This window comes from Macaca fascicularis, chromosome 16 (genome assembly GCF_037993035.2).
Source record: "Macaca fascicularis isolate 582-1 chromosome 16, T2T-MFA8v1.1".
Taxonomy (NCBI): Eukaryota; Metazoa; Chordata; class Mammalia; order Primates; family Cercopithecidae; genus Macaca; species Macaca fascicularis.
The window spans coordinates 33019999-33045587 of record NC_088390.1 but is presented as its reverse complement, the minus strand read 5'-3'; the positions used below and the strand labels follow the sequence as shown (position 1 = coordinate 33045587).

General features: G+C 49.0%; 1 protein-coding gene across 3 annotated transcripts in view; it reads right to left on the bottom strand.

The window, feature by feature from the left end:
• The window catches only part of KSR1 (kinase suppressor of ras 1), a 172624-nt gene that overhangs the window by 47192 nt on the left and 99843 nt on the right, over window positions 1–25589 (bottom strand). For all 3 annotated transcript variants that reach the window (XM_065531115.1, XM_065531116.1, XM_074018848.1), the window contains exon 3: window positions 1510–1657. In XM_065531115.1, coding sequence (XP_065387187.1) covers window positions 1510–1657 — 148 coding nt within the window. The remainder of the gene's footprint in view (window positions 1–1509; window positions 1658–25589) is intronic.

The window sequence follows — 25589 nt, the reverse complement described above, 5'->3', positions numbered from 1 at the left end:
TCCTGGACTGTGATGGGGCCAGAACTCTGCTGGGACTTAGCTGAGAACTCTCAGAACTTAGCTGAGACTAAATGAGAGAGAAGAAACCTAGAAAATGCTTCTTCTTCAGGGGCCTCCTCTAGGGCCTGCTGGAAAAAGCACCCTCTGAACAAGAAACCTGAGTTCAAAGCCCAGCTCTGCTCCATGCCAGGTGTGAGGCCCCAGATGATTCATCCAACACCTCCAGTGGTCACAGAGGTCTCAGCTACAAAACGAGCTCAGCACCACCTCTTACAATGGTGTGGCCACGATATGTGTGTCACGCGCCTGGCACACAGTAGATGCATAAATTAGTGGTCTCCCTCCCTTGGCATCTAGGACAAGTGGACAGCAGCCTTCATGACACAAATGGGTCACTACCACTTAAAAGCTGACTCTTTCACAATTCTTTAAAATCCAGACATGAAGAGGAAGGAAAGAAGGGCTGACAAATTACCCTCAAAGATCTCAGCTTGGGTGGCAAGCATGGGGACAAACCAATCGCCATGATAGCCCAAGGTTCAAATCCTGGCTCCGTCACCGACTGCTGTATGCCCTTACCCAAGCCCGTTCCCTCTCTGGGCTCAGTCTCCTCCTGTAATATGTGGGACCAAGAACACCAGCCACATCTCTGTTGTGTTGATTTTCAGCAGCTGCCGGGAGACCTAACAGGTCAAGATTTTCTGAATTGAGTGCAACTTTCTACACTGTGCCGTGTTCAGAGGACTTGATACAATGAGGGCAGAGAAGAAATTAAGCCCGATCCTCTCTGGGAAGAAAAAAACCAGGCAGAATACAAACCTCAGTGCCTTCCTTAAGCCTCAGGCAGAAGGAGATAAGACAGGGGCCTCAGATAATTAAAAAGCAGGCCTGATTTCATTCATGAGGCATATTTTAATGCCTTATCTATGTGGTAGTGGGAGCATTAAGTCAGGCATTTGAAGCTGTTTCCAAGGCAAGATTTAGAAAGCCTGTGAATAATTCCCAAGGACCTCGTGGCAAGGCCAGGATTACACACTTTGCCTCGGACAGCCACATACAAACTCCCAGCTAAAGAGCCACAGAGTTTCCCTAATCACCCTTGGCTCAGGCCCACATCAGCGTGTGCCTTCTGAGCACAGAACCCAGCCAGCAATGGGGACAGGAGAAGGCGGGGAGAGCGCTGGGGGCTGGAATGTGGGAAGCTGGCAGAGGGTACACAGAGCCCTCCACAGAGAGGAAATCATGCCAGGCCAGCCCAGCAGACAGGCTTGGGATTTCTAAGCATGGCTGAAGCCCCCTCAGATTCGGCCAGGCCAGCCCCAGCAGGACCCAGAGCCCTGAGGACCCTGGGAGAGCTTCTCAGGAGGCTGTGAACATCCAACCCTGGCCTTTCCAGGCTGCCCCAGAAACCCTGGCCACGCTTGCCCCACTCCATCACCCACCATGGTGAAGGCCACAGCCCCCAGGGCACCAGGCCAAGCAAGGGAGAGGGTGGCAGGCCCCACGTACCCAGGCCTGTCACCTTCCGCAGGCAGGTGAGGGCATACTGCAGACGACCACACTCATCCCCGCTGGCCCCGCAGCGCCGCAGCGTCTCCTTCACCTTGGCCTCGTTCATCTCCAGCAGGGCATCCAGCGTGAGGTCGTGGGGGATCTCCTGAGGGGACAGAGGGACAGGCAGAGAGGCGGTGAGCAGTCAGCCGGGCCGGGAGCCCCTCAGCCTCAGGCTGGCCTCCTGCTGAGTGGCAGGGGCCAGCTGCTGGCTGGGCCAGCCTCTGACCAGAGCCACCACGTGCTTGGGGACACAGGCAGAGCTCCCTGGCCCCCACCCTCCAGGCTCCCAGAGACAGCAGCTGAAGCAGACTTGGTGGGGGGTGAGGGGAAGAAGTAAAGACCAGAAAGGTTTGGACGAGGGCATGTTGCCCAGCTTGTTTCTTCTTACTCCTCTGCACAGAAAAAACAAAACAAAATAGTGAATCATAACAACTTTTTAGGATGACGAGTACTTCAGACAAAGATGACCCTTCACAGTTTTGTTGTATCTGAATCAGACAAGAGAGATTTCAAATCAAACTGGCTTAAGAAAGGAAGGATTTAAAAAAAAAACCCTCGCCAAACACTGCGGAGGCACTAACTGCCCCACCTGATTTCCGTCAAAACTTTTCACTGGGTCCACTGGACAGCTGGAGAAACAGGCTCAGAGAGATTATGTCACCTGCACGAGGTCACTAGGCCACACGGTGAAGAAAGTGGCAGGCAGAATTTTAAGGTGGTCCTGTGACCTTCGTTTCGTGGTGTTGCTCCTGATCATTTTACATTACAGCAGTCTCTCTCTTATCTGTAGTTTCAGTTACCAGCAGCCAACCATGGCCTAAAACTATTGAATGGAAAATGCCAGAAACATTCCAGAAATAAACAATTTATAGTTTTAAACTATGCACCATTCTGAGTAATGTGATGAAATCTTGCGCCATCCAGCTCCGTCCCACCGGAGGCGTGAATTGTCCCTTTGTCCAGCATCTCCACACTGTCTCCACTCCCAGCCTGTTGGTCACTTAGGAGCTGTCTTGGTTATCAGATCAACTGCCACGACCTCTTCCCACACAGGCACTTTATCATCTCACATCATCACAACATGAGGGGTGAGAACAGTACAGAAAGTAAGGTATTTTGAGAGAAAGAAGAGAGACCACATTCCTGTAACTTTCATTATAGTATATTGCTATAATTGCTCTATTTTGTTATTGTTGATTATTAATCTCTTACTGTGCCCAACTTACTAACTTTATCAGAGGTATGTATGTATAGCAAAAAACATAGTGTATATACACACACACACTCACACTCACACACACACACACACACACAAACACACACAGTAGTATCCATGGTTTCAGGCATCCACTGAGGGTCCTGGAACATATCCCCTGCAGATAAGGGGGGATTACTATATACAGCAAAAGGGAAATTACCCAAGTAGGCTTCATCCAATCACAAGAGCCCTTTAAAAGCAAAGGGTTCTCTTGAGCTGGTAACAGAGAAGTCAGAGACCTGAAGTATGAAAAGGACTCAGCAGACTTTGAAGGAGGAGGGGAATGGGGGTGGCCTCTGGGAAAAACAGTAGCCCCTGGCTCACAGCCATTGAGGGAATGAGGACCTCAGACCTCCAGCCACAAGGAAATGGATTCTGCCAATAACCTGAATGAACGTGAAGTGGATTCTTCCCCAGAACTTCCAGGTAAGAGGAAGGCCTGGCCTACACCGTGACCTCAGCCTTGTGAGATCCCAAGTAGGGATGTAAGCAGAGCCTGCCTGGATTCCTCCACCTAGAGAACCACGAGCTGATAAGCGGGTGGTGTGTTAAGCTGCTAAATTTGTTATGAAGCAATGGAAAATACAAAGAGTGAATGTTTGAATCAAGGCTGAGCGGACTTCAAAACTTGTGCCCTTTCCTCTCTTCAAGGAGGGAGGAAACCTCTCCAGCTCTGACTACTTTGAGCCACATGCCGCTGTCAGAGGCATTCGAACCAGAGCCATTCCATCTTGAATAGGGACTGGGTAAAATGAGGGCGAGACCTGCTGCGCTGCATCCCCAGGAAGTCAGCCATTCTTAATCACAGGGTGAGACAGGAGGTCACAAGAGACAGGTCACAAAGACCCCATGATAAAACAGGATGAGCTAAAGAAGCTGGCCAAAACCCACCAAAACCAAGATGGTGACCAAAGTGACCACTGGTCTTCCTCACTGCTCATTATATGCTAATTATAATGCACTAATATGCTAAAAGACACTCCCACCAGCACCATGACAGTTTACAAATGCCATGGCAATGCCCAGAAGTTACCCTATATGGTCTAAAAAGGGGGAGGGGCCCTCAGTTCCAGGAATTGCCTGCCCCTTTCCCAGAAAATTCACAAATAATCTACCCTGGTTTAGCATATGATCAAGAAATAACCATGAAAATAGCCAACTAGCAGAGGGCTGCTCTGCCTACAGAGTTGCCATTCTTTTGTTTCTCCACTTCTCTAATAAACTTGCCTTCACTTTAGTCCATGGACTCACCCAGGATTCTTTTTTGTGCAAGACTCAAGAACCCTCTTTTGGGATCTGGAATGGGACCCCTATCCAGCAACAATACCAAGCCTGGGACAAATATCAAAAACCAATGGGACATGCCTCTGGTCTCAAGTGGCCTGCAGCCAAGTGAGAGGGGTGACAGACATTTAAACAGGTAACTACAATGCAGTAAGATGCGCACTAGAGCAGGGAGAGTTCAAAGAGCTATGGGACCAGATCAGACTTTTTTTTTTTTTTTTTTGTCTTTAACCCTTTCTATATTTTCCAGATTTTCTATAACAGAGAAGGTCAGACATTCCACATCAAATGACTGCTATAAAGCTCACAGTTCTTGAGAATCTAAGCCAATTTACAATGATTTTTAGCAAGTTGTGTCTAACTTTACTTTTAAGGACTAATTTCATTGTCATTCCATTTACATGCTGTAATTCTTTGCCTCAAGCGTCAAAACTAACCCTGATGAAGATACTGGCTGAGTCCTAAGGGTATGAGGCCCAGCCCATAACCCTCTCTCCCATAGCATGGCTGGAGCTAGAGGCCTGGCTTTTTGTTTTCGTTTGTTCACTTTTTACTGTACCCGCTGATGGCAGATGCTTTTATAGTTTGTTAGTATATTCTTCAATCTTGAGGGCTGTAGGCAAGAATCACATCACCATTTAGAAGGATTCACACCAAAACAAAACCAGACATATAACTGTACCAAGAAGCTCATCACTGGTTGGCCAAAGCCCTGGTTGCCTTCCAGAAGATAAAACTAAAGTGTCACAGGAAACCACTGATGAGAACAGCACCAACAGGGGAGGCAGATTAGACAAATGGTGCCATGCAGAAGCTTCTATTCAATCAACGTGTCTTGCTTTCTTTCCCTTAGCCTGTCTTCCACTGAAATGAGGTTTGGATATCTTTGCCCTCATTTGACTGTGAAGAGCACCTTGGCAATACCGTCAGGGCAAGCACAAAAGCGACCTTCACCTTATCTGAACAAAGCAATCCTCTACTTCTCTGGAAGGGTGTCCTCCGTTTGTTTCTCCACCACATACTCCAAGGCTGTGATGACTCAGTAGTTTCCCCAGAAGATGACAGAGATGTTTAATGGGGGCGGAGAGGGAGCCAGGCCGAGGAAACCCAATCTTCAACCTGACTATAATACAAACAGAGATTCTTTTTCTTTTTATTCCTCTCCTCCTCACCTATGCCAAGTTTCAAGTTCTCAAACATAATAACTACATTTATTATTACAAACTATTTGCCAGAACAGTATACCTGGGGCTTTGTATATGTTACTTTATCTTTAATCAACTCAGCAAGTAGATGGAGTTAAGTCCATCTTATTGAGGCTCAGAGACTTCACAGCTTAACAAGTGGCTGGGCAGAATTGAAACCCACATGTGCACGATTCCAAACCTCCTCCAAATATTCCATGCTGTCGCTTGTTAATCTGGCAAAGACTTGGGATACAGCAGCCACCTTTCAGGGGAAATTATTTTTTTCCAAGTAAATTAATTTCTACCTACTTTCAGAAAATAGAAGTGAGGTACAGAAACAGCTGGCTTGGTTACAGCTCCTTTGCCTTATTTGAACAAGGTTCGAACAGTTGGCTACATTTGATTGGCTAAAACTCGGTGATGGGCACAAGTGTAGTCTACAGTGTTTTTACACCTCCACTTGTTATAGTTCATGATATACAGAAAAACCTTTAGGCTGAACTTAAAATATCTAAGGAGGCAGCTCTAGGCTAAACTTGATTTAACACACTTCTCTGCCTTTCTACTGGATAAGAAACCCAACGGCAGCAATAGCAATGCTAAACAGAAACCCCCCGCTTCCCTCCCTTGGTGTTGGGGAAAGGGGCAGGCAATGGAGGGGCACCAGACCTTCTGGTTTTAAAGAAATATGAATTTTCATTTTTAAAGGGCTAGCTTTTACATGGTGATAACTAATTCAAATCTGTGCAAACAAAACAAATTATGTCCATGAGGAACATGGGGTGGAGGAACGTGCGGGGACCCTATGGGAAGAATCTGATGCTTTCCAAGGTTAATCTGATCAGTGAGTTATGTCTAAAACTTTATTTCTGTAGGTAAACAGAGAAGGATGCTGGCCCAGTAGCAAGTAGTCCAGGGGCTCGGCTTTCTCAGTGAGGGGCCCACCCTGGAAACAAAGTGCCTGGCCTCCCATCTCTACAACTGACTTTGAGACCCAATGTTAACTTAATCAAGAAAGGAAAGCTACTAGGAAGGTCTCGTGGCTGTGAAAGCCCCTGCGAGGGGCCCTGATATCTCCCAGTATCATGACTCAACAGTGCCCCAAAGCAGCTCAGCACCCCTGAAACCTCAAACATGGATATGACTCGCTCACCCACAGTGATAGGCATAGCCAAGTCTGATTTAGGAAGATGTTTCAAAGCAGAGTAACTCACAACTTTCCTGGATCATCTCTAAACCAAAAACAAATTAGGGAATCAGTTTTGCCACCTGCTGAAGGTGAACTTGCAGGTGAAGCCACTCTGAAACCTTCTCAGGTCTGAGAGGCCCCAGTGCCCCAGGAGGGCATCCCATCTGCCAGAAGGTGCCCAGAAGATGCTAACTTGTCTCAAAGCCAATGGCAAAAGGCCCCTCTCTCTGCCCATACCCCAAAGTTCTGGAGAGCCTGGCTGGGAGTCCATACTGCTTCCAGGAGAATTACTGCCCACCCCAGCTTCTGTCTAAAGAATAAAATACAGAACTAGAAACCAAGAACGGAAGACACAGATGCCCAGACCATCATAGGAGATGCCCAAACCATCTTGAGAGATGCCCAGTCCCAGCTCCGACAAGTCTCAGGGTTAGCATGGGTGCACACAGGTGGGGAGGCAGGAATGAGGAGCAGAGTGACAGCGTCAGAGATCACTGGCTTCCTGCCTCTACCTGTCTCCCTCAAACCAGGAGATATGTTTTCCAGTAGGTGGGATTAAGTTATTCTTTCTGATAATAATTGGAGAGCAGGGCCAGTTGAGCGCTGAAGTCACTCCCAGTCTGTGACAATCCAGTCATGTCATTAACAGGAGACTGCTGGTCTCTGTTCTCTCCAGTGGAGGGTGAGGATGGGTTTGGCCAATGTGCTACCCCCTCCCCCAGCAGCTGGCAGAGGCTGGCATCACAGGCCATGCTGGGTAAGCCGGCAGCTCAGGGCCAGTTAGGTATCAAATGGTATCCCGGGATTTACTAGCAGCCACGGGGCTGCCTGGGGTCTATACTTAGAAACCCGGGCCGGCTGACACTCAGAGACACCACACTCCCTGTGGCCAGTCAGGTGGACCAGGAAAATGCCAGGGGCAGCACCACTGCTGTCCTGGTCATGTATACAAACACACTGCACTTCACATAAGAACACAGATGAAAGCTGGGTTGAAGGAAGATCAAGAAGCAAACCCAGGTTCTGTTTCTGTTCAGCTTTGCACCCCTAGAACATGTCTCAGGCAGGGCTGCTGGAACACAGGTCCATCTGTGGAACCTGGATCACTGGCGTGTATGGGCAGGTGCACCCCCAGCCTCCCTGGCCGTGATGAAAGGGATCCTTAACCCCAGACCCTTCCCCCAGGAACTGGTCAGACCATAGAGGCCAAAGGTGAGCTCCTAGAGCCCTGTGAGTGGTGACATAGGACCCTGTACATCCCTCTGAGGCCAGAGCCCAGCGGGGCTGGAAGGAGAGAGAGAGGAGCAAGTGGAGAAGGTTTCTACGGCAGCCCAGGCTGGCAGCCACATGTCTCAAATTGGCAAGGGAGCACCTGACAGATGTTCCTCCTACCTGCACCCACTGCTGGGGTTGATGGAGAGGGAGGAATGAGACTTGGATAGTAACAGTCAGATATTCTGGGAGGCACAGGAAGGGCTGAGGCAGGTCAGGCAGCCTCCAGGGGTTTCCACAGAAATCAGAAGAAAGCCTGGGGATGCTGGCTTTGCTTGTGGCCAGTTCTGGGCCCAGCCTCCTCACTACCCCACCCCTGGGAAGCAAGGAGAACAAAACTCCCTCCCGGGAGAGTCAGTCCGTTCCTTGAAGGCAAATCCCCTCTCAACACCATTCCCTGGAGGCCAGCACAGTGAAGGAAAGAGCCAGACTGGGTCCCTACAATGCCCCTGACCTCGGACAAGTCCCCACCCTTCTTCGGGCTTCGGAATTCCCATTTATAAAATGAGTGGCTCTGCCTAGAGCAAATCATTGGCTCTCAATCCGGGTTGTGCCCTGGAATTTTCCAGGGACTTTAAAAATGAATCGCAATGCTTGGGCCCCACTTCAGACCGGCCAAATCAGAATTTCTGGAGGTGGGGACCATGAGGGCAGACAGGCGTTGGGGCCCATCGTCTGGCTAAAGAAGCCCAGGGCAGAACAGGTCTGGGGGACAGCTGTGCTCAGGAGGCCACATTCCTTCCATTGACCTCCAGCCCAGCCCAAGCTCAGAGCTGTCCCAGGAGACGTCCTCTCCTGTGCCCAGGTCCCTGCCTCCCTCTCTACAAAGCAAGTAGGGGCTCACAGTGGGGAGCCGGGCTTGAACTGGAACCTTTGGGATTGGCTTTTTCTCATGTATGCATTGGTATACCTGGGATTGAAAGCTTGTTTAGAAAGAAGGTACAGTGGTGGGTGTGGAGGAATACAGGTCAAAGGGAAGAAGGAGATGAGAGGGGTGCAAGAAAGGGCGATAAGCATTTATTACACATCTCTCCTGCGTGCCAGGCACTGTCAGATGAACCACAGAGGTCAGCACATGCAATCCTCCTAACAGCCTGAGATGGGAGATAAGGCTGAGAGAGGGCGGGTAACTTACTCAAGGTCACAGAGAACAAGGCCATCTCAACCCACCACCAGCCAGCCCTGGTGTCCACTGCCTTGCACTATGAAGTGAGCCCTTTTTCCCAGGGCAGCGTTTATTTGCCACCACTGGCATCACAGGTCACATCTGACTTTCCAGACCCCCCACCGCTCTATCCCTGGGCCCAGCTAGGGTGAGCTCTGGCAGTGGGGTTTAAAGCAGCTGCAGGAGGCTCCTCCAAGGAGGTCTCTCCACGTTCCCTTTTAATCCCACTTAGCCTCCACTCCAGTCCTTCAGAGGAGGCTGACACCTTTCAACTCTGCCTGGGACCAGATCTCTAGCTTTCCGCTGCACCCACTGTCATCACAGCCACCACTTTCTCTCCAGGCCAGCCCACCCTCCTGGAAAGTTTGTCCTGCGGCTGCCTCCTCGCTCTCCCTATCAGCGTGGAAAGGCCCCATTCCTCCTTCTATAAATCCAGAGAATGGGCAAACTTTTTCTGAAAGCCACACAGAGTCTCTTCAGCTTTATGGGCCACATGGTCTCTGTTGCAACTGCTCCACTCTGCTGCTGTGGCACCACAAGAGCCACAGACAACACGTACACAAATGGGTGTGGCTGTGCTCCCATAAAATTTAACTATGGATACTGAAACAAATTTCATGTAACTATCACGGGTCACGAAATATTGTTGTTTTTAATTCCTCCCGCCAGTTCAAAAATGTAAAAAACATTCTTAGTTCACAAGGCTCTACAAAAAATGGTGCTGAGCTGGATTTGGCCCATGGGCCAGAGTTTGGCAACCCCCAAACACACAGCAATGCTGTTGGGCTCCCCCTCCTGGTGGCCCTGGGCCTGGCTCCTCCTCCTTTCCCACCTCCCCACCTAAACCCCAGCATACAGCAGGACAGGCTTTCGGGCACACTCACATCTTGTCAACTTTCTCTGCATCATCAACACACATTTCTAAAACAAGGCTCCTGTGTGAAAACGGCCAGACATGTCCTGCATTAGAGAAACACACACAGGTACTCCAGCTTTGGGCACTGGTGTGTCCCCAATTACTCCCAAAATGCAGAGAGGAGATGGGGAGGCCTTTACAGGGTGGTTTTCCCTATACCCAAGATGTTTTGCAACATTTTACAAAATGCGTGATTGTAAAATTTTAATTTTTTTTTTTAAAAAGAAACAGTATTATCCACAAGATCCCACGCTAGAACTTGAGTCAAAATGAATACATTAAATTTTTTAAATGTTTAAAGAACATTCAAAAGGAAAAGTGGGGTCAGGATGAGACATGGGAGGGTGAGCCGCAGCCAAAGGGCTGCGTTAACCTTGGGTGACACTCAATTTCTAGGGGACTGGCAAATGAGAAAGTCCCTCCCTGCACAAAACAGGGCTATGTGCAGGGGCTAAAGCTGAGGGCCTGGGGTCAGAGGCCCTTTCTGGGATGGCAGCTGGGTGAGGATGGGGCTACAGAGGAGGGTAGGCACAGGACGTGCCCCCCAACAGGGATACTTTTCCTCTATAGAAGGTAGAGCCCTGACAGCAGACCTCAGCTGGGACTGTTGCCGGCAAACTGGGATGCGGTAATCCTATGAGGAGGGTGCCAGTGTGGCTAGAGATGTAACTCCCCATGGGGGACCCCAGTTCTCCTGGGGGTCAAGGCACTGACAGAACTAAACAGGGGTTCCTGGGTGTGACCATGTCCCTGGCATCTTTACTGCTCCCCATCCCCAGTCTCCACTGCTCGGACACATCATTGAAAAAGAGAATGGTCAGACGATTCCCCTCCTCCTCCACATGCACAGGGCGAGAGCTCGGAATTCAGCCAGTGAGGGCCCTGGCACCAGAGGGCACCCAGACTGTCAACTAGGCCTCGGGCGCCAGCCTTGGAGTCTGGTGGGTCCCCTGTGGGGCCAGGAGCCAAATCACAGATGCCCTCCATCAAAGGGACACGCCCCGGTGTTCAGCACGTGAGGTCTGTCCTTTGGGGTGGTCGGTCCATTCAGATGGGAGATGAGCCAGGCCATAGCAAGTGAGCCCAGAGCTGGAGAGAGGAGAACCAGGATCCTCTGCCTAGGAACAAGAGCTGTCGGGTTTCGGAGCTGCCCCATGGGGGTCCAACTAGGAGACCGGCCTCTCAGGAGCTCCTGCTCCCCTCAGGCAGCCCTTGTGGCTTTCCAGAAACCTTGAAAACAACTCCTGCCCCACAGCAGCAACAGGCGTCAAAGCTATGGGAGCTCAACAGAGCCCCTGAACAGATGGCCAAGGAGAAGCTGGGGAGACTAATGCCACAGTTACCAGGTTCTAGGGGCACGAAAGGGGCCAATGGATCTTCAAGGGGTCGGGAAGAAACCCCTTCTCTGCCGAGATCAAAGGCAGGCTCCAAAGGGAACTTAGGGACGATCTAGTCAGCACTCATTTTACAGAGAAGAAAACCTGCCTGGGTCACCCCAAACAATGGTGCCAAAACCAGGATCCAGGTGTCCAGACACACTTGCCAGTAACCAATGCCAGGATATACCATGCCCCTGGGAGGGCACGCCAGTTTCCAGCAGGCACTCCCAAGTGCAAAGGTTTCATTCCTTCCAGGTTTTCTGCGCTAGTCCAAGAAGGGAGCCAAGGTCAAGATCTCCCTGAGGTCTGCCCTGAGAATCACCTCCCTCTGCCTAAGGGACGCCAAGCCACATGAGTGCCTCGTGGGCCCAGAGCCCTGTGCAATCCAGAAGCAATGAGGCTCTGGGCTCGTGGTCTCGCCTGAAGCCTAGCCAGTCCCTAGGCCTCAGTGGCTTAGAAGGTGGCAGATGGGTGGAACTCCTCAAGTCCATGTTCTTGCCCACTCCTAGAGACGAGGTCTCACTACGTCAGTCTGGCTGGTCTCGAACTCCTGGCTTCAAGCAATCCTCCTGCCTTGGCTTCCCAAAGTGCTGGGATTACAGATGTGAGCCCCACCCCCACTTTGGTGACAATGCACTTTTCTTCTTTTTGAAAGGAAGAAACAGATCCCACGTCACCAGCGACACCCTAACGCCCAGCCTGAGACCCACCCAGGGCCATGGAGCACGGATTCTTACACAGCTTCTTGACATATTTCCCCTTTTCACGATCAGTCTAATCATAAAAATAACAACTATTGGTATTATCACCACTCTGTAAGTAGCCTGGGCACAACGGCTTGGTAGCTAAGGAACTGAGCTTCATAGAGACTAAGTTACTCACCTTAAGACACAGCAAGCACTGAGTAACAGGGCCTGGATTTGGACCTTGGTCTGTGTGACCCCAAAGTCAGCACTCCCAGTCTCTGTAACCATCGGCCTCCCTGGCCTGGTCAACCAGAAGCATGGAGAGGTAGGGCTGGATCAGCCCATATAGTTCCACGTTCTTAAGCTCCCTGTAAAAATGCAGCATGCTCAGAACAAGCATGTGTCCTACTCAAAAGCAGGAAATGACCAAACACCATTCACTAGAAGGATGGGGAGGATCTATTTCAGGAAGATTCTAACTGATCCCTAGTGAATTTATCACACAGAAGACAGCGAATGAAGTCATGAAACAGAAGCACCTTCTGCCCCAACATGAGACTTCTCCATACGTGTTCTACAGTCAGTTAGCAAAGCAGGGACTCAGAGCCCAGCAAACAGACTCAACTCCAGGCAGCTATGGAATGGCCTCCTACACCCAGACCCCCGTGCCTACTTCGTAATCCTCCAGCCCAGGTGGGCTCACGCCTCGGGCTTCTCTTGGCATTCCCGGAGGTGGGGGCCCTGTGCCCCTGGACACCTTGGCCGTCACCCAGCTCCACAGGCGATACATGGCGAGGGGTCTGAGCCCAGGGTCCCCGGCAGCCCTGGCCCCCAGTGCAGTGTCCCAGGGAAGGAGGCAGGGAGAAGGGTTTCTGTTTTCATGACTGTAGTGAACAGTCACTGCAGCCAAAAATAGTTTGTGCCTGGGAGCTGGGGAGTCAGCACATACTTCCCGGGGCAGATGCTGGGTGGGAGACATGCAGGCTCCAGCAGGCCCTGCAGCAGGGGCTAGGGACCAGGCACCCAGGATGTCAGGCCACCAAGAGGTTTTTCCTGTCTTGCCACCTCCCTCCAAAAAGTAGGACCTGAGTCAATATGAACACTGTCATCTCCCTCCTTCCAATGAATCATCTGGGGAACCCCCACCCCCACGTGAACTCCAACTGCCCCCAAGCCCCTGCAGCTTCTCACATGCTTCGGGTGGGTGGTGTGGAGACTGACAGGAAGAACCCTATGAACTGCAGCAGATGCCTGGGATGGCTTGTGGGACAACCTTCAAAAGGATGCTCGGCTGTCAAAACTCCTAGAGGTCTACACCAGAAACCGTGAACCTGAGTCCATGCAAATGAAAAAATAAATGTAGAAACAGTTAAGTGCTATCAGTGGCTGGCAGGCTTATGTGGGGGTTTTATTTTATTTTCAAACTTTTCTGTATTTTTAAATTTTCCTACAATGGATGTTCATAATTAGATTTACAGAATGCTACTTTAAAGTAATAATTAGTGGCCAGGTGCGGTGGCTCACACCTGTAATCCCAACACTTTGGGAGGCTGAGGCAGGCAGATTGCTAGAGTTCAGGAGTTGGAGACCAGCCTGGGCAACATGGCAAAGGCCTGTCTCTACCAAAAATACAAAAAAATTAGCCTGGTGTGGTGGCATGCGTATAGTCCCAGCTACTCGGGAGACTAAGGTAAACTAAGGTAAGGGGATTGCTTGAGGCCAAAAGATGGAGGATGCAGTGAGCCAAGATTGTGCCAATGCACTCCAGCCTGGGTGACAGGGTGAGATGCCATCTCAAAAACAAATAAATATAATAATAATAAATGTAATAAAATTAAAAAGGCAAGATGCTCAGGCATTTCAGAGGGCATGTATGACATGGTCCTACCTAAGACCATTTAGAGAGAGAGAGAGAGAGAGGGAAAGAGAGTGTGTGTGTATTTCATAACCCACTCCTGGATATGAATCCCAGCTCCACCACTTAACATTTAGGTGACCTCAGGCAAGTGACAATTTCACGTAGTTTATCCATCTCTATTTTATATTGAGGATAAAAGCATTGCCCCCTCATACAGTTACTGGGAGGACTGAATGAGATTCCACATAAAGCTCACAGTTCAGTCCCAGGCACAATGGGAGTGCCTGCTAAAGAATTACAGCATAAATTAATAAATAAACTACAAAGAAAAAGAAAAAGAGAAGCCTAGCAAAGTTGGTTGACTGGAAGGAAATGCATCAAATGGTTTACCGTGTTTCCTTTGAGTAGTAAGATTACAGTGCAAACCATAATAAATGGTAGCTGTTATTGTTTTCTGTAATTTCTATACTTTACACACTTTGAAAATAAACATATATGTAAATTACTGGATAGTAAGAAGACACCTAAAAAGCTAAGAGCCAATGGTTGTCTCTGAGCGGGGTTTTCTTTGCCTATTATTTTCTAAAATAAACATTGATTTCATAGTGAGGGAAATGAGAAATGTTATTAAAAACAAAAACTGGAGGGTGGGCTCACCTACTGTATTCTAGAAACACGATCTCTGAAGACCCTTCCTGCAAAGCTGCGAAGCCTCTGACAAATCATCTCTGAGGGAGGAAAAGTTTCTACAGGTCTCTGCCTTCTGTTATCAGGCCTGTCTTTCCTCCAAGAATCCATTTCCTCAGTACAGGTGGCCCTGACCCCCAGGCCTGGCCTCTCCACCAAGGCTAAACCTTCTGAGCCTATTGGGGTTGGGGTGGGGGTAGGGTCTTCCATCTTCTTAGCCCAGTGATTGGTTACAGTATGAGCATGTGGTCAAAGCCAAGCCAATCAGAGCCTTCTCTGCAATTTTTCAGCTATTTTTCAGCCAAGGGAAACAGCCCTTCATGGACAACCATGACTACAGCAAAAGATAGTGAGGCTCAGCTGCCTGTGCCCTTCATACCTGCCATGTGGAGCAAGCCTGTCCCACTGGCACATCCTAATGGCATCACCTGAGCCCCTGCATCCAGACTTCCTTGGATTTGTATTGCCTAAACTGGTAAGTCTCTGTTTTAAGCCAACAGGTATCTAAACTTGCTCTGAAAAAAGTTCTAACTAGGAACAGAAGAACATAATAACTTCAATTAAGTAAGTACTTACTATGAGCCCCGGTGCCATGTCATTCTTCCATTTATCCATCTATCCATCCCATCCAGTCAACAAATAGTTACTGAAGGCCAGGTGTGGTGGCTCATGCCTATAATCCCAACACTTTGGGAGGCTGAGGCAGGTAGATCACCTGAGGTTAGGGGTTCAAGACCAGCCTGGCCAACATGGTGAAATCCTGTCTTTACTAAAAATACAAAAAAATTAGCCGCGCCTGGTGGCGGGTGTCTGTAATCTCAGCTACTTGGGAGGCTGAGGCAGAAGAATAGCTTGAACCTGGGAGGTGAAGGTTGCAGTGACCCGAGATCGCGCCATTGCACTCCAGCCTGGGCAACAAGGGTGAAACTCCATCTCAAAAAAAAAAATGCTACTGAATACCAACTGTACAAATCAAAAAATAGCTAAAATACGTAACTGAAGTTGTGAATAAGTGCTTAAAAGGAAAGAGCATGCTGAGATAAAGTGGCAGGTATAGCAGGCCTCTAAGCTTAGACAAGGTGGCCTCTCTAAAGAGCTGACCTCTAAGCCCCGGTCAGAGGATGAGATGGCACTAGCCACAAGGGTACAGCAACTTCCAGGCAGAGGAAACAGAACATACAAAGGCCCTGGGCTAAGACAGGAAACCATTTGATGCGTTCTCCTGCCGGCAGCAGAGTGAGGAAAGGCAGGAGATGACGTGGAAGAAGGTGGCAGATACTGAATACTTAAGGGGCCTCAAAGGTAGGTGAAGGGTTTGGATTTTGTGTTAAGCGTTAACAAGACACTGACAGATTATTTAACTCAGAACTATCTAGCCAGGCTCGGTGGCTCATGCCTGTAATCCTCACACTTTGGAAGGCCAAGTGGGAGAATCACTTGAAGCCAGGAGTTTGAGATCAGCTTCGGGCAACAGAGCGAGACCCAATCTCAACTAAAAAATAAAAACACAGCTGGGCACAGTGGTGCACACCTGTAGTCCTAGCTACTGGGGAGCAGGAAAATAGCTTGAGTCCAGGAGTTGAAGGCTGCAGTGGGCCATGATTATACCACTGCACTTCAGCCTGGGCAGCAAGAGAAAGAAAAGGAAAATGGAAAAAAAAGGAAACAGGAAAGGAGAAAGGAAAAAGAAAAAGTAAGAAAGTGAGATAACCAGATTTGCTAAAACTGCTCTTAGCCCATGAAGAATGAAATGAAAAGGGTAAAGAGCGGGTAAAGGGAGCAACAGGGGAAAGAAACTGCAACAGTCCAAGGACTAGTCAGGATCAGGGAGGTGGCAGTGATGGAAAAGAGATGCAGAAGGACTTGAGACCCATACTTGGACATAGAGCCAGTAGGATTTGCTAGTTGATTCCACGTGGACATTGAGGAAACAGAATGAGTTGGAAACAACTCAGGTTTCCAGCAAGAGCAGCTCAGAGAAGTCAAGGGACCTGTCCAAGGTCACAATGCTGGCAAGTGGCAAAGGAAGAATTTTGTCAAAATTTTGTCTGCCTCCAAGGCTATTTACTTCCAGAGGTGACACTCAAACAATTTTGTTTTCCAATCCTGTGGCCTCCCTCAAAGGTACATAGCTAGGAGCAGAGGCCACTGAAATTTATGTGCTGTTTTTTTTTTTTTTAAAAGAAGGGTAATAAGAGATTGCTGCTTTATAATATTTAAAACAGTGCAGTGTTGACATAAATGTTTCCCAGTGATATCTGGCCATAGTCAGATCTGTTCTAGAGCAATCTTGCCTTTGAGGTGGTCCTAGGAGGAGGTGGGAACAAACACAAGCTGACCATTCCGAAGCCAGGTAGTCCCCAGAGGGGGCTCAGGCCCACACGATACCAAAGCCATCTCATGGCAGGGCTACAGGCACACAGTCCTGCTCAAGTTCTGTTACCAACAGAAGCCCGAGGCGGCTTGGGAGCCCTGGGATTTGGCAGGCCACCAGCAGCCACCTTGTCTTCACCCTCCCCAGAGATCCTTGTAATGCAACCTTCACTGGCCCAGAAGAGAGCTCCTGAGATGCCTTGGCCCAAGAGACCAAAATTCTTTGGATAACGTTATTTGAATCCAGTCATTCAACAAGAACACCCACCACATGCCAGGCACTGGGGATAGAGCTGTGAACGAAATAGAAAGGTCCCTGCCAGCATGGTGCTTCTAGTCTAGTCAGTTTTCACTGGACTGGGCAGCCCAGAAATCCAAAGGATTGATGAAAAACACCAAGCAAGGCCGGGCCTGGTGGCTCACGCCTGTAATCCCAGCACTTTGGGAGGACTTGAGGACTGGAGTTCAAGACTAGCCTGGCCAACATGGAAAAAAACCCGTCTCTACTAAAAATACAAAAATTAGCTGGGTGTGGTGGCACGTTCCTGTGGTCTCAGCTACTCAGGAGGCTGAGGCAGGAGAATCACTTGAACCTGGGAGGCAGAGGCTGCAGTGAGCCAAGATAGAGTCACTGTACTCCAGCCTGGGAGACAGAGCAAGACCCTGCCACAAATAAACAACAGACAAACAAGCAAACAAATACCAAGCAGTACAGGACTAAGCGGGACATTCATGCTCATGAGTTTTCAGATTTCATGAAACCAGGGGAACCCCCACCCTGAAAAGTGGGTACCTTTGGCTCAAGATCAGAAAAATTAATGACTTCATCTGTTGGAGAAAGTGATGTCTGCCAGTTGCAGAAGAACAGGAACTCATGTTCGGTGCCTAGAACAGTGCCAAGCACACAACAGGTGCTAAATACACACTCAGTGAGTGAAAAAATAACTGAATGGAAGTAGGACCTCAGCTCTGTACCTGACCATGCTTCATCCCTTCCCCGCTCCTTGGGGCCACCAGTCAGCTGTGCACCCTGGTTATTTGCAGACATGTGCATCACACTAGAGGTAAGCATCCAGGACAGACTATTTTGCTCATCAATTAATCCTCTGTGATAATTAATCAAGCTACCAGGCAAAAGGTAAGTGATCAATGGGTGCATATGAGTAACTAGTGAATGTAAAGGAAAGAAGAAATGAGGGGGGAAGACAGAGAGAGAGAGAGACACATGCGCACACACACAAAGGTAGGCATCAATTCATTTACACAACTACATACCATACAGTAGCCCCAGACTACGCTATTCTGGGTAAGATATTAGATGACAAAATTGTGTATGAGAAGGAAGTACAAGGACCTGGGTTTGAATCCTCATCCTGCCATCAGCTTGCAGGTGATCATCATATCTCCCTCTCTCCTGCCCTAGGGATAAGGATGAAACAGGATAACATCTATACAATGCTGGCCTTGTAGCTTGCCCCTTCCTTCCATGTTCCAACTTCAGCTCCTGTCCTGACTGGCTGGGCGATTCAGGCACGCCAGTCCACCACTGGCCTCCATTTCCCCATCCTAAGTGGAGAGCTGTGTGGCCCAGCCCCCGCTGGGCTGGTACCAAGGCAGCCCTGTGCTGCTGGGCTGACACATCGGCACAGATCCCTCCAGGAGGCTGCGTGAGGGTGTGTGCTGCTTCCTGGGGAGGCTCCCAGTTGCCAAAGAGCAAGGTTGTAAGAACAGCTGGCCCTCTGGCTCTCAAAGAGAGAGTGTGGGGCCGACAGGAGGAGGGGTGGGAAGGAGAGGCTAGGAATGAGGGCCATAGTCATGCCGACTCAAGCTGCACCCAAGGAGCCAAACGCGGGTTCGCCTTCCTGGTTAGGTCTCACACATCCTCCTGCCTCATACAGCCTACATTCCTGGTGTCCACACAGAGCTCCAGCCACCCCCAGCCACTGGGAAACCAAATGGTGGCTGGAGTCAGGTAGCTTTCTCTCCCATCCCTGGGAAAAGACCTCGTCTTAAACACAGGAACACAAGGATAGAGGAGAGGGGAAAGAGAAACATGCCCAGTCAGGATCACAACAAAAATCCCCTTACCAGATCTGCCTGCATCTTCAGTTCAGGAACCACCAGCAGTAAGAGCTTATTCAGGGGAATCTGTGGCTTTCACCCTGGAATCCCAGACTCTGCAGCACCCACCTCTCCCAGCTAGAACTGCTCAGGCAGCGCTTGCCACTTCCTTTCAACAACTTCCAACCGGGAAATTGCTAAAGAAAAAAAACATGGCTCCATGCCAGCAGGCTTTGAAATCATTTCCCCAGCTGCCGCCAGAGTATGAAGCTGTGACTTTTAGATGTAACCTGTGGGACAGGGCGCAGCTGGAAACAGCCACAGTGTGCGACTCCAAATGACCGGGAGTGGGGCGGGGCCCTGCCGCTGAGCTCGCTCCCATCTCATTTCCTATCCCCAGCCCTTCCACCCTCCAGCCATGAGGGAGGCAGCGCTCCTCACCCCGTCACTCTCAGCCCATTCCCATGTGAATGAATGCAGCCTTCTTGGTAGGAGTTTTATTTTCCTTTAAACAATTCTAATGTTCATTTGGAATTCCTCCCCCTCTCTCACACATGCTTCCACTATCCCCCAAGAGGAGCCTCAACCCCTACACTGCACACAGGGAGAGCTGCAGGAATCCACCCCGGCTTCCCGCCAGCCTCCTCACAGACTCCTCCTCCTGCGCTTCCGATGAGGATGACTCTGATTTCCTCCTCCTCAGGGTCTCTGCAGATATTGTTCCCTCCGCCTGGTGTGCTCTTGCCTTCCTGGACATCCGTCTTTCCCTGACTACCCAGGACAAGTCGGCCCACTGGAAACAACAGATCCCATCCTGGAGCCATCAGGGCATCTGGGGCTCTCACTTCCTGTTTCACCCCAGTCTGTGCGCTCCTGGGGCAGAGTTCAGCATCCCAGCTCTCACCACAGGGCCCTGGCCAATGCAGTCATAGCCAGATGTCTATTCAAATTAAAATTCATTACAATAAAATAAAACGTGAATTTCAGTTTCTCAGTTGCACTACACACATTTCAAGTGTCCCCAAGCCACATGTGGCTAATGACTGCCACACTGAATGGACAACACAGAACGTTTTGAACAGCGCTGCTCTAGATGAAGGTCTAACGGTTGGGCAAACACATGGAGGCATCGCCCAAGTTCTGTCTCCAACATCTACAGACAGAGAAGAGACGAGGGGCCACAGGTCAGGCATGCAGCACCGAGCAGGCTTGGAGCTGCACAGGGCTGACATCTGACTCAGGTGGGAACAGAAAGAAACCCATGCAGGGCCACCTCAGCCACACCAAGAACCTGGAAATGCAGCTGCCGTGCTGTGTGACCACATCCACGTCTATCCCCTCTCTTCCTCTCGTAGAAAAGGCATTATTTCCTGGAAATTTTAAGACCACAAACACTATCCAACCAAAAGACAAAAGCTGAAATGGTATTTAGATAACCCTGCAGGGATGGCCCCTAGGAAAGCAATATGGTAAAGGAAGGAGGAGATTATACACACAGATGGCTGCACACACAAACGATCTGTGTATATGTTTTCCTCAGGGAAAAATCAAAGTCCTAGTCATGAAGCCATGAAGAGTCAAGGTCAGCAGAGAACTCGAAGCGACCGAAGGGACAAATCCCACCACACACAGTTCCCCCAGGACGCCTCAGGGGGCAGCCCTGGGCAGATCATCTTCAGACACTGACTGCACAGATGCTGGGGTCCTTCAGCATTGCCAGGTTAGCAAAAGGAAACAGGCAGACTTCATGGATTTTGTTCCCTTCCAAAGCAAAAAAAAACAGACAGAAAAACAGACAGATAGACAGATATTCAAAGAGACCTGTTTTCAAGTCTGGCATCCCCGACCTCTATCCTGCAGTGACTTTGGTACATTCCTTCACCCAGTAAGTATCTGCCAGGGCCTCCCATGTGCCAGGCATTAGAGCTGGGCACCTGGCCTCTTCTTGGCACGGGCTCTCCTCTTCGTTCAGGTGCTGAGTCACCTGAACCACCAAGATGCCTGATGTCACTGTGTGTGTGTATATGTAAGCAGGTGGGTACCCCTCAGACACAGGCATTCATATCACACCTTGAAGAAACTGTATCTCTTACTACTCTACTGCTAAAGAAGAATAATATGAATTTTTGTGGATAACAGAGATGACGTTAAGACTGAAAACCTGCAAAATGATATCTATCATATGATCCCATTTCAGCAAACAAAAACAAAAACAAAAAAAAAAAAAGAGAGAGAAGGCAGTAAATTTGCACGTCATTTTAAGTGACTATAAAATGCATGAAGAGGTCTGGCAGATGCACCTACCGACCTGTTAACAAGGTATTACCCCTGCCAAGTGGAAGAGGAGGAGGGCCGTTGCTTGCTTTCTAACACTTCTGTACTTGTTTGGTGTTGAAAAATTTAAAACTCCCATCTCTCAGTAACAATGGACAGCTGATCACATCTTCTGGGGGGGCTAAAGGAAAAAAAAATTGGGTGAAGACACACAAGGAAGCTTTGCCCAAAATCCAAGGGAGAAAAGCCTGACTCAGGGGCAGAGGGCACAGGAGTAAAAACACCGCCCCATGATCTGTGTGGCAGAGCTCCAACTGCGGCACACAGACATGACACAGGAGCCAGTGGGAAAAGCACATGATGAAACACCTCAAAGACAGCAAGGTATACAACTTACAGGAGGGCAGACACGTCTGAGAGACAAGGCAAAGCTACCATCTGGAGGGTTCTGGGGAAGGTGCAGCTCCACATGGTCTCTCCGAACCACCTCACCTGACAGAACTCCTCCTACTCTAGGCTCCTTTACTGTCCAGAAGCAGCAGCCATCTGAGGAAAGGACTTAAAAGGTCACTTAATCTGTCATTTCCCATATGCATAAACTGAGGCCCAGAGAGATGAAGTCACTTGCCCAAGATCTCACTGTGTAAAAGGCAGATAGGCCCATTCTAGATACCCATAGGATCTCAGGTCCTGCCTAGGTCAACCATGGCCATCCTGCTTCCACTGGACAGTGGTTCTGGGAGGCAGGGTTACCTCCCTGCAGTGCCTACCACAGTGGGCACCAGCAGCCAAGTGACCATGCTATGTCTAATTCTTGCCTGGAAAGAGGGGACAGATGCAATGATTTCCTGGCCTCCTCTATCTCCCCAGGACTCCTCCTGATGCTGGTGGTGTCTTTTGGTCCAACGTCTCTCACACATACGGGGAACTATTCCTTAAGGGTGCCAATCTCTGCAGTCTGAGCTACCTTGGAGGAGACTTCTCTCCAGGCCAAACTTCAGAGCCAGGCAGAGAAGGGTCCAGCTCTAATATCCTCCAAGCCAGACCAGCTGCCCCACAGAAACCCCCAAGGACCTATCCCCACCCCCTGGGCCAGGTTTCTGGAGATCCTGTTGGGTTTTAGGTCCCTCCTGAAGCCTGACAAAGGGAAGTCCCTTTCCCTGCAGACCTGGATTGGGCTGTCCCATGGAGGCATTGGCAGGACCTTAGCACTCCTCCCGCTCTGTGTGAGCCAGGCTCTCCTGTTGGCCCTTTGGGGGCTCTCTAGCTTCCTGAACAACAGGAGGGCTAAGGCACTAAGTCAGGACAGCCAGGGAGAAAATACAGGTGTCCTCTGGACATAGAAGAGGCCACACCAACCCATAAAGGCCTGGGCACCCTAGAGGGATTCCTGAGGCAGGACTAGGGCAGGCTGGAATCTGGGCCCTGCACCACATTGACCATTCCACACACCCAGGGACCCTGCTCCCTCCTCTGACTCTGAGTCTTCTTCTGTGGGCATGGACCTACGCAATTTCTTGGGAAACATACAAGGACAGGAACAGGGATGAGCTGGGGGTCTTAACTACCGCCCAGCCAAGTACAAGTTTAGAAAAGGTATACACGCAGTTTACTATCTCCAGGTACACCTGGAATGAGAGTCTCATTAAAAAGTTGAGCAGGCCAGGCATGGTGGCTCACGTCTGCAATCCCAGGACTCTGGGAGGCTGAGGCAGGAGGATCGCTTGAGCCCAGGAGTTCAAGATCAGCCTGGGCAACATAGAGAGATCCTGTCTCTACAAAAAAATTAAAAAACATGTATAGCCAGGTGTGATGGTGCACACATCTGCAATCCCAGCTACTTGGGAGGCGAGGCGGGAGGATCGCTTGAGTCCAGGACATTGAGGCTGCAGTGAGCCGGGATTGCACTACTGCACTCCAGCATGGGCAACAGAGCAGACCCTGTCTCAAAATAAACGAATGAATGAATGAATGAATAACTGTTGAAGAAAAAGGCTGCTTTCATTGTCTTATTGTATTTTAAAAGACACTTTGGCAACATTCATTAAAATCCAGCCTAGCAAGTTCACTTCTAGGATTTTTTCCCTGTAGAAATACACAGGTGCACAAAGATGTTCTTGGTAGCAGTGCTTGTAACCATGGCAATATAGGTCATTAAGGGGAAAGAGCAGGTTCCTGAACCAAATGTCTGGCCTGACCTCATGTGTACAAAAGAGACAACACGCAGAGGAATGTGAGGGCTAGAAAATGTCCAGAAAGATGAGCAGGCTTCAGGGAAATGGCATGCAGCAATTTTCTTCCACTTTATCTCCTTTGTTTCATTTTACCCCCTATGATAAACACATCTCTTCTAATAAAGCCAATGGTTCATTTGAGAATATGAAAACATTCCAGTGGTGACAGTCGCAAAACAATGTGAATGTATTTAATGTCGCTGAACTGTAAACTTAGAAATGATTAAAATGGTAAATTATGTTATGTGCATTTCAACACAGTTTTACAAAATAAAAATAATAAAAGCAAAACAAAACAAAGCAGAGCAAATGACTCACCAGGCTCCCTGGGGAAATAACTGATTCTAGAAGTGGGGTTAGTAAAAAAAAAAAAAAAAGAGGGGGCTGCAGCATACCATAGTGTCAGAAAGCAAAGGAAGTGCTCCACACACACACACACACACACACACACACACACACACACACACACACACCCAAACAAAACTGAAGGATGGGGCATATCACAGGACGCAGGAACAAACCTGCAAGAACTCCTAATGGCCAAAGCTGGAAGAACTTGAGCAATAAAAAATTCATGTAGTATTGGATTAGAACCCAATGTGTAAAAGAAAAAGACATGAGCCCATACTGATATAAATAAATGACTGAATGAATAAATAAATGGAGGAGAAAAGACAACTCTTTCCTATAGAAAAGTTCCAAATAATCTGTGTAGATATACCCCCAGAGGAGATGGAGCTTAACCTACCTACCCCCCCATGCCCCCCAATCCTAAGGGAGGGCTCACTTCCAAAAAACAAAGTAGTGTCAAGGTCATGAAAAATAAGGAAAGACTGAGAAACTGTCACAGAGCAGAGGAAACTGGGGAGACATGACAAATCAAAATAATGTAAACCATGTGGTGCCCTGGATTCATCCTAGAAAAGAGAGAGGACAGTAAAGGAAAAACTGGTGAAACCTAAATAGTCTGGAGTTTCGTTCATAGTAATATACCAGTGTCATTTCCTCAGTTTTGACAAAGGCACCCTGGTCATGACAACGTTAATGATGGGGAAACTGGGTGAGGGGTACATACGAGAACGCTCTGTACATCCCTGCAACTTTTCTGTAAATCTAAAATTATTCCGAAGTAAAAAGTTTATTTAAGAAAATAAACAATGGTTTAGAACAGTGGTCCCCAACCTTTTTGGCACCAGGGACTGGTTTCAAGGAAGATAATTTTTCCAGAGACAGGGAGTGGGGGATGGTTTCCGGAGGATTAAAGTGCATTACATTTGTCACGCACTTTATTTCTATTACATTATAATATATAATGAAATAATTATACAACTCACCATAATGTATAATCAGTGAGAGCCCTGAGCTTGTTTTCCTGCAACTAGACAGTCTAATATGGGGGTGATGGGAGATGGTGACAGATCATCAGGCATTAGATTCTCACAAGGAGCACACAACCTAGATCCCTCGCATACGCAGTTCACAACAGGGTTTGTGCTCCTGGGAGAAGTAGGCGCCGCTGCTGATCTGACAGCTGGTGGAGTTCAGGCGGTAACGCGAGCAATGGGGAGCAGCTATAAACGCACTCCTCCTGCTGTGTGGCCTGGTTCCTAAGAGGCCAAGTGGACTGGTACCTGTCAGTGGCCCGGGGTTGGGGACCCCTGCTTTAGATGACAACCCACGTATGCCTAGTGTTCCATTGTTGGAATGCTAAGCACATGGGAGTTATTTATATCCTACTGCTCAAGGTCATCGCCAAGGTCTGATTGCAAAAATTCAAAAAACTGCAACCTCCGACATAAATGGGTTAAGAACTCAAAAGATTCTCTGAAAGGCATGGGTTTTTAATGCTGTTTGGAACTTTGGCTTCTGAATACTGCGCCTATCTTTGATGGGCAGAACTTATAGAGCCAATTCCAACTGAAAGCACACAGAATCCATCACGGCCAGGGGCAGCAGTGGGTATCGAGTCAGAGTCCAAACAACTGTCTGGGTTAAGAAACAGAATAAAATAGACCCACACCCCTGGCGTCAGCCCTTGGAGTCCAAGCCCTGGGGAGCTGCTCTAACTCAGGGTTCCCCCATCACTAGGCTTCCACGCACGTACAAGGAGAAACTCCCAGAGGTAGAACTGAACCAAGGTAGCCCTCTTCCAGTCTGTAGGAGCTGAAGCTGGGTTTAGTAAAGGAAATAGCCTTTTCTTTCTAGGCTTTAG